Here is a 13,344-nt window from a genome sequence, read left to right on the forward strand (position 1 = left end):
TGTCACCCCGGTCACCCCTAAATCGACGCCTATGCTGGTACGCATAGTAAATGTTGATCAAACGGTCATTTTTGCATCGTTACCATTGGCAGAAAATATCAAAATTGTTCAAAACTGGAATTTAAGTTGTTTATTATATGATTTTACCACAATCTCCCTGTACCAAAATAGTGCTCAAAAAAGTTTATGACGTCACTGCTAAATATTTTGTGCTTACGGGCCGACCGTTATGCAATAGGGGGGTTACACGCACTGTAGGTCTATTATTAAAACGGGCACATGACAAGAACAGAGATTAACTCGGCACTGTAAATTGACAAGTTAGTTAAAAAAGCTAGCTAGTATTGTTGTTTCTTTCGCAGCAATGATTTTAAGAAACATGCTGTTAAAAATTATGCATTGTCGCTGCACGAGCTATCGTAGAAAACACATCAACCTATATTTCGAATAAGCTGGTTGTAGTGGGGCAGCTTGATTCAAGGTTGCCATACCGTCCTTATTTCTAAGATTTGTCCTTATTTTAAAGGGCAATGTCTTAAAAAAGTTCATTGTCCTTATTTCTAGGAAATGTCCTTATTTTTGACTCGAGTCCTCATTTTGTCTCATTTTTAACAATTACTTTTTAACAAATACTAAATCCCTGCTACAAGCAAAAGTAAACCTAGACCTGAGCCGTTGTGAGATGCACGAAGTATTTTCTACGAACAAGGAGTTGCTGGAACAGATTGTTCCAGGGCAAAAAAATATGACATGTGATATGTCGTGGTTCATATAAATGCAAAGATTTGTTCAAAAACGTTCGTTTCGTATGAAAATTGGATTTTTCGATTGTCCTTATTTTTGGTTTCAAGTCGATGGCAACCTGTTTAGAGTTTAGACACCTCTCCTTAAAGTGCATGTCATAAAATGTATCTAATCTAATCCCGATTGGTTTATTTGAAGGTACGGTACGCAAATTTTCGTACCGTACCTCAAGTACGGTACGGTGGTACGGTATCGTTTTGATTTTTGACATTTGGTACGGTACGATGGTACGGTACGCTCTATGTAACGAGGGACGTGGTACGGTCAATGCAATACGTACCGTACTGCCATCCTTGGTGGGAAGCTGCGTAAGTTAAATAACTCGTCTAGTGCAAAACCTAAAATAATTATGTGCTGCATGATTCTTCGGATAAAACTATTCTAAGAGACAAAATATAATATGCCACTATTTAAATCGGCCTAGAAAATAATCCGCCCCGATAACGATTCCTCCCGCTTAAGTTTGGTCAAACCATAGATATTATAAAGTATAGTATCTATGGTCAAACTCACAACTAAGTAAGAAATGACCTGTGACCAAATCTCGGTCTTCTGCAAAACTTTCATAACTTTTGAAACACTTTTTTGTCGTATTTTTTCATCCAAAGTTGAGGTGATTAACATTGTGACGTATTTATTGTTACGTAGTGTAAGACGACGTAAACTTCGTCACAGCAGTTATTGTGACGTCAAATTGAATACATTTGAGAAACTCCATACGACATCATTTATTGTTTTTTCTTGTCAATTTATATGAATGCACACACTAGGAAAGACCCTTAAATTTAAAACAAGTTGGACCATCGTTTTTATTTACCGAAGCCCTTTTAGAAGAAACAAAACATCCCAATTGCAGATGCCCTATCTCGAAACCGGTAGAGCTACTAACACTGAGCATAGGCTTTGGGCCGGTCTGAGAACTTCTGGTAGGTGGCGCAACGGAGCATAGGCGTTTGTGGTGCTGACTCGGCAATTATTCTTACCATAAACCCAAATTGCTGTAACAGCACCATAAACGAAATTTGTTGATTGCTGAAATGGCCAGTATATGAATAAGTCAAACTAAGGTTTGATTTTAATTCTTTTGATTTTTTATGTCATCCTGTTTGGTGATGAAAATATAATAGGTCTAAAGTTTAAATAAACCTTTAGATTTAGAAATATACATTTAGCTAAAGCCGCGAAAAAATTGCCAAAGCACCCAATAAAAAAATGTACCTTTGAATTTAAAATAAAATGTGACCCTCTGACCTACTTTATTGCAGTGTTAGCGAGCGATTTCATTTATTTGAGCAGATCAATGCTTGCAGTGCTGTTTTTCTTGGAAATTTTACTAACGTAAGAAAATCACATCACATAAAGTTTAGCATTTGCGAAAAATTAAATGCAAATTGTGTGAAACTGCTGACGGCTATTACGGTTGGAGTGAGGTTTTGTAGTAACAATAACAATAAAACGAACTTATAAACTTCGTTCCTAACGTTAAATTTATAGTTCCTAACTCTATATCCTAGTCTCACTGTTAAATTAAATAAATGTGCTGTTTACGCCCTCTATCGGGAATCAGCAAAATTTTTGTGATTTGAGAATTTTGAGTTCTTACGTCAGTAAAATGTCCAAGAAAAATAACACTGTATGCATAGTTGAAACATTTATCTGTGATGCGGCCGTCAATAGCGACAAGGCTGTACAAATAGCAAAAAGGCAAAAGTATTTGCGGACACCTGGTCTACAACATAAATCAATTTGATGGGAAACTATCCTATTTATATTACGTCTTTGCCCTAGTTCACCTCGAAATACCTCCAGCTAGGTAGGCCTACAAATATTTTTTTTCAAAGAACAATATAAGTTACTACCTTTAGTAACCTTAAAACAATAACATTTATTCTTGAAAGAAATGCAATTTTGATTTATCTATATTTCATGTATATAGAAGACACAGTTTAAATGACAAGATGTATGCATAAAGTTGGAAGGCAAAAGAACCAAAGTACGAAATACAAAACACAAAAGAGATAGTGTTTAGGCTACTATAGTGTCATATGCCACAAACCGTTAAGCTAGATTACATCGACTCGTATTTTAGATTAGCTTAGTAAACCTCCAAGGCTTATGCAGTAGATAGACCAAACTTGCTATAAACAGAATATTTTTATTGCTTATGAAGTGGGTATATCTCAATGACAGCTAATTTATGAACGAAATTCCAGAAAAGAAAACTCAATTAGAATTGCCTGAAACATTAAAATAGGTTTTAATAGGCTTTTTTCAAAATAGGTAGCAAATAATTTGGAGACAGTTACCTACTGACAAAATGGTTCTGTCAACTCCGGTTTCTCACGTCACATTTAATGCAAGTAATACATTGTGTCGACTGTTAAACTTGCAGCGAGGCAATAGATTTAGGTAAGCTGGCGCACTTGAAAACTCGTGGCAAGTTCTAGTCTGAGCAAGTTTAACTAACTCACACGAAGAATTTTAACACGTTTGTATTCTGTTCAACCTAATTGTTTGGCTAGACAGGTCGGCCGAAACTGAAAACAATAAAAAACGGTTTGTAAGTTTATTCGACTTCTTGCACGCTCCTATTGCTCGTTGACTTTATTCCGGAAACTCAGTACATGTATGACATGGTGCTGAACACGCATGCAGGGAAACAGTTTCAATGCAACTGCACTTAGACGTAGTAAGATTTCGTAGTGGTACTAACCTGTAAAGCTTAGTTTAAATGGCGAATAGGCTTTTATGAGGAATTATGGTTCACGGAGCAAGTGCGCCTGTTCCTTACTTGTAGAGTTACTGCTAGAAGTGTGTTTCAGAACAAATGTTTCTTAGAAGTTTATGTTTCCGTGACTTGCCAGAGAACTTCCATATCTCTTAATTCCCACAGTCGTTGTGGCGACAGAACTTGTATTGTTTGGGAGAAATGTTTACGGATATTACGCAAGGGACATGTTAGACATGTAAAGAGAAATATTTGTTTGGGTCATCGGCGCCATTTATCTTCGGTAAAACGCAGAAATGATTGCGAACAAGTTGAAATCAGATGGCGTCATGAGGTTTTGCATAAAATATATATAAAAACTGACAACATGCTTTCTAATAAGCACCTGACTGGCACTATAACCATCAACTAATTTTACCGTTTTAATATTTGTTGCGTTTTATGCAAAAAGGCTTAATAATGCGTATTACTTCCAGGCACATTTTGTGAGGACTCAATCAATCATAAAATATTTAGGCGTAAATTGGGGTATCAACCCAACTGCTCCTCGAAGACCTTGTTCCCGTATGCCAAAGAGCAAGAGTGGTCATAAAATATTAAACTGCTTCACCTGCAGTTCAAGCTCGTGTTATCGCCCGGTAAAAGCAATCCGGATACGGTATTAAAGATCTCTGCGAAACAAGCGTATTAAAATTACAGTTGTTCAAAACCGTGTAATCATTAGCGTTTCGGAAGTTGAACTTGTTCGTAAGGCGGCATGCAACCTGGCAATCAGGCAATGGGCTGTTACTATGCCATTTTGTATTTTAGTAGCCACTTTGCTCAGTCAGATTATCCACACTGATAAGGATGTAAAAGATATCATTGACCAGGTGCTGTTTGTAAGCTAGGTGGGAAATATAGTGCATTTTTAAATTTCGTTAACAGGTGAAACTTGTTGCTGTTGACACGTTAATTTAAGCTTTTATGGTGTTTAATTCAGTGCAAGGTAAACCTTGAGCAATTGATAAATATGTAATGAGAGAATCTGACCTAAATTTTGGCGAGCACCGTATGCTGTCGGGCGCGTGCCCTGCGGGTGACGATCGCACGCCGGCTGTTGACTGCTCTTGTTGTTTGAACAAACAAAGGAGCTCTAAAACCTTTGAAATGGCGGGCGCAGAACGGACGGCGTGCGGCGTTGGCGGCAGCACGCGTCGCTGTAAGTAAAGTTAAGACGTTATGTCGCTTTTATGGCGCTATAGTTTGATAAACACTCATTACTAGAAACGCCCCCACTGCAGCTGCCGCGCGGGTCGAAACTTTGGGCCATAAAAGAAACTAACGGCAGCTGCCATAAAAGAACGGATTTAGTCTTTTTACGTTTACAAAAGCTTATTGGAGTTTCTGATAGTGCTGGTACACAAAAAACAAACAGTATCATGTCTTGTGCACGGTGAACTGGATGTATAATGACTTGAATTAGTGAAACTATTACAATCGGCCGGTTAACACACGCCTACAAGCTGTCGGCCTTACTATCACTCTCAAGGGGTTTAAGACCTACTTGGTTTCTGCGTTTCAGCACAAGCTGAATGCTACTTTAAACGATCAAGTAAACAACGCTGTTCCAAACACGCACCCTTTCTTGATAGTCCAAAGGAAACAGGGTCTTGTTTTGCACTGAGGTATTTGTGTTGCCTGTTCACAATTTGTCCTGCTGCAGGATTTAGAAATCAAAATCGCTGTTAAGAATGTGTGTTGTTTCAGCTTGACTTGTACGAATAAAAATGTGACAACAACATGTTCTTCAAACTGAAGCTTTCGTCACACAAAATTTATTCGTTAAGTACAAATTTCCCTCAGTTCTTTTTCGTAGGAAATCATTTGAACTATTCCGCCTAATAACAGAGATCCTTTTTAATGTCTGGTGACAGACATGGTTGTGTAGCCCGGTGCTTCACCTGGCTTGCGTCGTTTAATTCGAGGGGCGTGTTAAAGAAAGGTTACAGACGTCTGTCCGACTACAATAAGTCTCGAGCAAACAGTTCCATAACACAGCGCACACTTGTAATTAGCAATCAACGTGCGGCGCCCCCAAGTTTTAAAACCGCTCTGCCCAATACAGCAGTTCGCATTTGGAGTTTTAGTCAATGTGATAGTGTTGCCTGAACTACAGTGTTCGGAACAAATGCGTTTTTTAACCCTTGAGTTTTTGGCAGGCTTAGATCAGCTATTCCCAAAAAATTGTAAATCCATGAATAGTTTGCTTTTTACCGTTTTTCGCTATGAGCTTATTATATCGGTATACTTTTACTTTTTTAAACCAATACTAAGATGTAATTTTCAGTGTGTTTGGGACCACCCAAAGGTGTATGTATCATTAATCAACAACTGGTGGCAGTTATGATACAACACAACTCTCCATACAGTGCGAAAAATAAACAGAGCGAATTCACGATAACTTTGTTCTATTCGAATGTTGTAAAAAACGAGTCGAAGAAGAAGGGAGCGTTTAGAAAGCTCATTAACCTCGAATCGCGAGCGTTTGTCGCGTAGATGGCAGTCGGGCTGTCGGCAGATTAATGTTTCATTCGTCTAGGGAGGATTATATTAGTTTCAACCAGCAGATACTAACCTCTTCGCGTGTAATTTCTTTTTTATTGGTATATGTGCATGCATCGACAGATACCGTTTATTAGGAGCAACAAGAAATTCGTATAACATATCACAGCTGTTGCGTGTTCTGTTGCACCTTCCCTGCGGAATACTGGTGGAGATTCAATAAGCTGCTGACTTGGTTAAAACAAAATGGAAAGTGGCTGGTTTACGCGATTTCTAGCAGCTATTTGCATTTTCGGAATATATTTACTCACAAATCTATCCACAGTAAGTACAATGTATACTTTGTATGTTTATTAGTTAGTTACAGTTTTAAATTGTATTTTTATGAAAACAGTGTCAGGCATCAGGAATGTTCGAACTTCGATTGAATCGTTTTATCAATGACGAAGGGAGGGATAGAGGTGGAAATTGTTGCTCAAGCAAAAATGAGATAAGAGAAAAACCCGAGCATTGTCAGCAACCCTGCAAAACTGCTTTCCGAATCTGTTTGACGCACTTTCAACGAGCAGTCGATTCCAGTTACAAATGTACCTTTGGAGATATTCGAACGCCCGTGATTGGTGAAAACAGTTTTGATCCCCAACAGACTCAGTACTTTCAACAGCATCCAATACAATTTAATTTTACTTTACGTTGGCCGGTAAGTAGTATGTATTCATGCAATGGGTTCTACTGCGCATTTGTAATCTATTGAATTTACGCTCTGTACAACAGCTTACCATTGTGGTATTGTGTCTGGTACGTTACAGGCAAGGACTCGTCGTGTAATGAATATTTTATAGCAAGCGAATACTCGAGTAGTCCTAAGGCTTTGTAATAAAGCTTGTTGTAGGTTAATTGTAGAATGAGGTTTCACTAACTCTTGTTTTGCAGGGAACGTTTACTCTGATTGTTGACATTCTTCACGTTAGAAACGAGGGCGAAAGTACATTGCTATCCACAAGAGGTATTTTTTAAATTCAATTGGTTTAAATTCAAAGTTAGATTCATTTGGTACAAAAAGAAATACAGACTGTATGTTAGGCAAACATTGAACAGATACGTACAAACAACATCGATTAAACGTTTCAATTATTGTTCAATTGCACACAAAGGCGCCATATGTCTGTCTAATTCAATAATAGATTACGCCCGGGTCTACCAGCTGCTCTCTTGGGTCCCTGTTTTATTGAGAAGCAAACTACGTGGCGTTAACATCGTTATCTAAGTTTTCATCAACACATACAAAAATTTAATGTTTTTATTACTTTTTCAGGCGACAACATTATTATTTCACGTCTGATTAAAAGTGCCGCAGCCCTGCCTACTTTATCAAATGACAGAACTTGGATTGCGCCTCAACCATATCGACACCGAGACAGTGAATTGCAGTATTCGTACAGAGTACGTTGTCAACCTCATCAATATGGCAATGGGTGCAGCATTTATTGTCAGCCGCGAGACGATATGTTTGGTCACTACACCTGCAACGAAAATGGGGAGAAAGTTTGTCTGCCAGGCTGGACTGGTAACAAGGATAGAAAATATTGCACAGAACGTAAGTTTCATACGATATCGCACGACAAATGTTTTATTGTGGCTACAACAAAACTGTCGCACGACCAATGTTCTTTTGTGGTAATTGCCTCATCCATCACCTTTACGACAAATGTGGACATTAACAAAGACCCTCCCAAAGTTGTATTGTTGTCAGACGCCAAGAAAACAATGCTTTCCGATTCGTCGTAATTGTCCCAAAAAACCCGATAATTGTCAACGAGCAATGAACGGCGCAATAAAAAGCACGAAAAACATGCCCGTGCCAGACTGCTGTCCTGCCGACTGTTGGCTTGGTGTGATTGAAATGTTACACTTGAAACGGTTTCAAAACTATTCTTAGGCCACATATACCATTTAAGCTGCCTGGGCAAACATACTCAAGTATCATCGAAATAGACGTTGTGGCGCATAGACATCTTGTAAAAATCACGGAATTTAAAGAAAACAGAAGACCTCTGGGACTCACATTCAATGTGGTGGCGCCGCTTAATCGATTTAATTCCGCCCTACTTACCACAAGCTGTTTAAAGCCAATATTCCGTCTTTGAAACTGCGAGGTGCTTTAAACCCCAGGAAAACCAACAGATTATCCAAAGCACGTGATGAATTTCGTGGTCCTAATCTCAAAATCCTTTACTGTTCTTTTCGTTTCAGCGATTTGCATGAAGGGCTGTCATCCGGAACATGGAATGTGCGACAGGCCAAATGAGTGCAAGTAAGTCTGCTGGCTTTCATATATTGTTAAGTAAAAAAAAAAACTACTGCCTTGATTATGCTATTGCTTGTTTTACTTTGGATGTTGCTATGATTTAAAGTAAAGATGTAACTTGTTTATATTGTTGTTCCGCAGGTGCCGACTCGGTTGGAATGGAACGTTGTGTGACCAGTGCGAAGTTTTACCTAATTGCAAGAATGGAAGATGCGAGACAGGTTATCAGTGCATCTGTAACCCCGGATGGGGTGGCCTGTATTGTAACCAAGGTTAGTTTTTGTACAAAATGTCTAAAGTATCGATAAAATGTGGGCAATTTGCTAAAAAGTCATTTCTGGTTTTAATAATAGTTACTAAATATAGTACAGTGTACAGCAGTAGTGTATTTTTTACAGCTTTCATATTAAAGTTAGCTGGGGGGTAACATAAGTTATTATTTACAGATTTAAATTACTGCACGAATCACCGGCCGTGTCAAAACGGAGCATTATGTTCTAACACTGGTGAGGGAAGTTACACATGTGCTTGCAAGCCGGGATATACCGGAAAAGATTGCCAAACCGAAATCAACGAATGTTTGTCCTCGCCGTGTACAAATGGAACCCAGTGTGTGGTAAGACCTATGTGGTTTCCTGGTGTTCAAGCATAACATCACGAACAAGTTAACACTAAACAACTAATGCCACCCACTGGTCACCGACGTTTCCTTTCAAAAACAGTTCACTTGCATTTACGTGCGGCGTACCTTTATAGTGAACTGCAGTCGCCAGTCAAAATGGCGCACAGGTGGCGCCGGTACTTGGGTTCCTGAAAAAAATGTAGAAAACAAAGAAAAAGTCACTTCCCCTTCTTCTATATTACCGGGCAAAGACACCTCTTAATCTCCCCGTCTCCAATATCCAAATATAAGCAAATTGGTTCCCATGGGTCTAAACAAATGTAGCCTATATTTCTTTACATAAACGAATGTCCAATTATTGTTTAAATGTTGAAAAAGTATCCATTAAATTTTGCACCCGATTATTAGCAAAACAGTAAAAGTATTATTTATCCCAGGACTTGATAAACAAATATCAATGCATCTGTCCCAACGGATATTACGGACCAAACTGCGACGAGGCTTTGACTTGTGTTTATAAGCCATGCAAAAACGATGGAACGTGCCTTAATATCGACGGAACTTACAATTGTCAATGTGTAGATGGCTGGACTGGCGACCAATGCGAGAATATTGACAATGATTGTTCGCACAACAGATGTCAAAATGGTAAGAACAAACAAGCTTTACAACGTTATATCGTTTATAGCAACGTAAATTAACCGGTGCCAAATGGACAAAAGTGTTAGCTATCATACGAGAAGGGCTCTTTTCAGAGATATAGTGTTACTGTTTCCCACGTTTTTCATGGATTGTCGCGTGCTCCGCTGTAACTTGTATACTTACGACTGAATGCTTTAAGCCAGAGGTTTGTGTACAGAACTAATGGATGTCTTTGTTTTTTGTTTTATTATGAAATGATTAAATGTGTACCGCGGGTTTCTAAAGCTTGGTCCAGGCTTTGGAGAGAACGCTGGCCCACTCAATTAGGCAATATATGTATTTTTAAGTGTCAGGTATCTCTTGTACGCACTCAGGTCGTGGGAAAGTTGTCAACAAATAAGAAATGGGTCCCGGCATTATATTACAATGTAGAGTTACCACCAATCAATTGTTAAAAAATTACACAAGTCTTTTCCGTGTTTTAGGTGGGTCATGTGAAAGCTCATCATCAGGATTCGTATGCCAATGCCTGAATGGTTTCAAAGGCCGGTATTGTCAAGAGATTGTCAACGATTGTTCCATCTCACCTTGCTACAACGGTGGCTCTTGCTACGACGTAGCTCCGAATGACTACAAATGTCGTTGTATTCCCGGCTTCGCAGGAAAACAATGCGAGAAGAATATAAACGATTGTTTGTCACTACCATGCGCGAACGGGGGAGTTTGTACTGATCTGGTAAACGATTACCAATGTACTTGTCCTTCAGGATTCACTGGCAAAGACTGTCGCCATAACACCAACGGTTGCTCTATCAGTGACCCGTGTCTTAACGGTGGAAGCTGTAATATACTGGGCAATGAGTTTATATGTCGCTGTAGAAATGGCTTTCAAGGCAATCGCTGTGAAATAGTGAAATCCTTAATGACACAAGGAAGTCACAAACCGCTTCACATTCAAGACGACACAGAAAATCAGCCATCGACGAGAATTATAATGGTGTCGAATGACCAAAACGATTTGAACACAACTCAGTGGATAGCCATCTGTCTTGGAGCTGGAATATTAGTTCTTTTACTGATATTTGCAGCCACTTGTCTTGTTTACCAAAGAAAGAAAAACCTTTTGCCAACCGTGCAGACCAATTCCAACAACCAACATCGGTTTAGCGGGGACGTGACGTCAAATCACGTGCTTCCTCAAGCCCAAATTTGTGTGTCTGCCGAAAAAACAAACCGTAGTGACAATTCCTTTCACGAGGTATGTAGATTGGACATGTATGACAGTCAAAGCGACGTTGTTGCGAGCCCTGTTAGTCAAACCGAATCTAAAATACCGAAGAGATACAGCAAGTGTTCAATGGCAAGATCAACATCCGCCAGCGAAGACGAAAGACAAATACACGACATAGGTGGTTATGTTGTGCCCAGAACCACATCATTTCACGCATCGATTGGTAAAACAGAGCGAACCTCCTCCCGATCGACGCACCTCCAAACTCCCGACAAAGCCAACAACCGTCTACCGACGTATGAAGAAGCATGCAAAGAAAATGACGCTTTGCTACACCAAATGTAAGTTCCCAGAAAGAAAACATTACGGTCTTGTAAAATTTTGAAGTTGTCCCATTTTTTCCTCTTTATACTTGTTTATCACAGAGAAAGCAATCACACTGAACGGTTAGCTAGTCCCTTGGCATCTAAAAATTCTCGAAGGTCACGATATGTTTCGATGTCCGACGAGGAACTGAGCATCGTTCGTTCTTGTGATGTAAGTCAAATGTTAATACATAGTGTAAAACAACAAACCAGAAATGTTCGTTAAAGTAACTCCGTTTTAGTGTGTTCATTTAGATATCCACATTAGGATATGCAATGTTGTATGCTGGTAATGACTGTGTTTATATTGTTTGCAGGTGTGACGTGATTCTTGGTGAAAATTCTTGTGCAAGTACATAAGTCATTCGGAAAATAACTTTTTTGTTTATTTTTTTTTCAAAACTCGGTTTCTTTTTGCAAACCGCAGTTTTTGAGTGTTTCTTTTTTCGCTATGCTTCTACCATTCCCTAAATATTTAATTGTGATAAAGTTTTATGCACAAGATAATCTCTAAATACCTGTTTACGTTCACGTTCGATTCAGTCAGCAACCACAAATATCAATAATGTATACTAACGGGTTAGCAACTTCCATTTAATTTACTGATGATGCAGAACCATTAATTTTACTGCCATGTAATTATATTCGCACGTGCCAAACATAGTTTTTATTTTTTGTTACTGCTTGCATTGTTTTTGTCAAATTCAAATCACCTGTTGCTGCTGCGTGCATCACAAAGCCAACGAGGTTTTGACATTTTTTCTGGATTACAGGCACCTTGCTTGTTTTTTCCATTTTGAAATAAAGCGTCAGTTATTAGTTTCGTTGTTTAACTATTTTGTTGTTGCTTGCATTTGCGGACTTTTGTTTTGTCGAAATAAACAACAATTGTGTTTTGCTAAATCTAGTACTGCATATAATTCTCTGAACACCGGCGAACTTTCATAAAACATAATTTTTACACTCCATTCGCAAAATATTTAAACTAAAGATTAGCTAGAAATAAAATAACTTTGAATTTAAGCTGTACACATAATCTACAAATAATAGGAAGCGTCGATTTAGAACGTATAAAAATGTTAAAGTTTGTTTTAAATTAATTTATAGTACTGCTGTCATGCCAGTTATGTTCATGTTTTGTTGATTACTTTTACGTTTACGTTTTAAAAAAAAACACCGGGCCACATGTTCATTGTAGTTCTCCAGCTTAAAAAAGTTTGGTAATAGCACTGACCTAAATGGTACTTGTAAGATATTTTATTCTACTGACGTTTGTGCGAAAACTTCATACCTAGATCCGAGCATGTTCAAAAAAGAAGTAGCTTATACTCAGGGTTGCCATCGACTTGAAACCAAAAATAAGGACAACCGAAAAAAATAATTTTTATACGAAATAAAACAAACGTTTTTGAACAAATCTTTGCATTTATACGAGCCGTGACATATTATACGTAATATTTTGGCAGAAACAATCTGTTCCAGCCACTTCTTGTTCGTAAAAGAATACTTCGTGCATCTCGCAACAGCTCAGGTCTAGGTTTACTTTTACTTATAGCAGGGATTTGGCCAGTAATTGTTGAAAATAAGACAAAAGAAGGACTCAAGTCAAAAATAAGGACTATTCTTAGAAAAGAGGACAATGAACTTTTCTAAGACATAGCCCTTCAAAACAAAGACAAATCTTATAAATAAGGACGGTATGGCAACCCTGCTTATTCTAGTGCTTGTTTGCAGGATGTCGCTAAAGAGCTCACAAAGCTTTTCTAAAACAATTGCTTGGCGCGTCGAAGCTGTCGACAGATATCAAGACACAAAACTAGTAATGTACTAATTCGACTATAAATTCGATTTTGACCCAGATAAATTATTCCGAGTTAATTGAAATATTTGTAACGTTACGCAAACTCCAACATCACACTTTTAACATAATCATGTATGGTTTGCTGCCACGCAACCAATAGCATAGTTGGGTTGTACTTATGTGGGTTTTAAAGTTGCCATTGTTGATGTAGCATGCCAATGAATTACTATTTTTTTGGGTTGGCAAGACGATTATGTTGATAAAATCGTGTTTGTTGACGTGAATTTAGGTTTTATGCA

General features: G+C 38.3%; 1 protein-coding gene and 1 long non-coding RNA gene across 3 annotated transcripts; one reads left to right on the plus strand and one right to left on the minus strand.

Moving 5' to 3' along the window:
* Positions 1 to 2,720: 2,720 nt before the first annotated feature.
* LOC145238311 (uncharacterized) lies at positions 2,721 to 5,552 on the minus strand. Its single transcript, XR_013862095.1, has 3 exons — positions 5,154 to 5,552; positions 4,565 to 4,731; positions 2,721 to 4,203 (listed from the first exon to the last, which is right to left on the minus strand). It is a non-coding gene; the product is annotated as an uncharacterized LOC145238311 (long non-coding RNA).
* Positions 5,553 to 6,071: 519 nt separating this feature from the next.
* Positions 6,072 to 12,147, plus strand: LOC145238310 (uncharacterized). Of its 2 annotated transcripts, XM_080101441.1 has the most exons (11): positions 6,072 to 6,400; positions 6,471 to 6,776; positions 7,010 to 7,082; positions 7,392 to 7,673; positions 8,330 to 8,390; positions 8,526 to 8,656; positions 8,831 to 9,000; positions 9,444 to 9,654; positions 10,134 to 11,220; positions 11,305 to 11,416; positions 11,562 to 12,147. In XM_080101441.1, exons 1-11 carry the CDS (start codon positions 6,323 to 6,325, stop codon positions 11,565 to 11,567), a joined length of 2,517 nt encoding a protein of 838 aa, XP_079957567.1. In that variant the 5' UTR covers positions 6,072 to 6,322; the 3' UTR covers positions 11,568 to 12,147. The 2 variants fall into 2 exon arrangements, with proteins under 2 accessions (XP_079957567.1, XP_079957566.1); XM_080101440.1 differs by having other exon boundaries at positions 11,305 to 11,592.
* The last annotated feature ends 1,197 nt before the right edge of the window (positions 12,148 to 13,344 follow it).

The sequence above is a fragment of the Phallusia mammillata genome, chromosome 7, assembly GCF_965637545.1.
Source record: "Phallusia mammillata chromosome 7, kaPhaMamm4.hap1.1, whole genome shotgun sequence".
Taxonomy (NCBI): Eukaryota; Metazoa; Chordata; class Ascidiacea; order Phlebobranchia; family Ascidiidae; genus Phallusia; species Phallusia mammillata.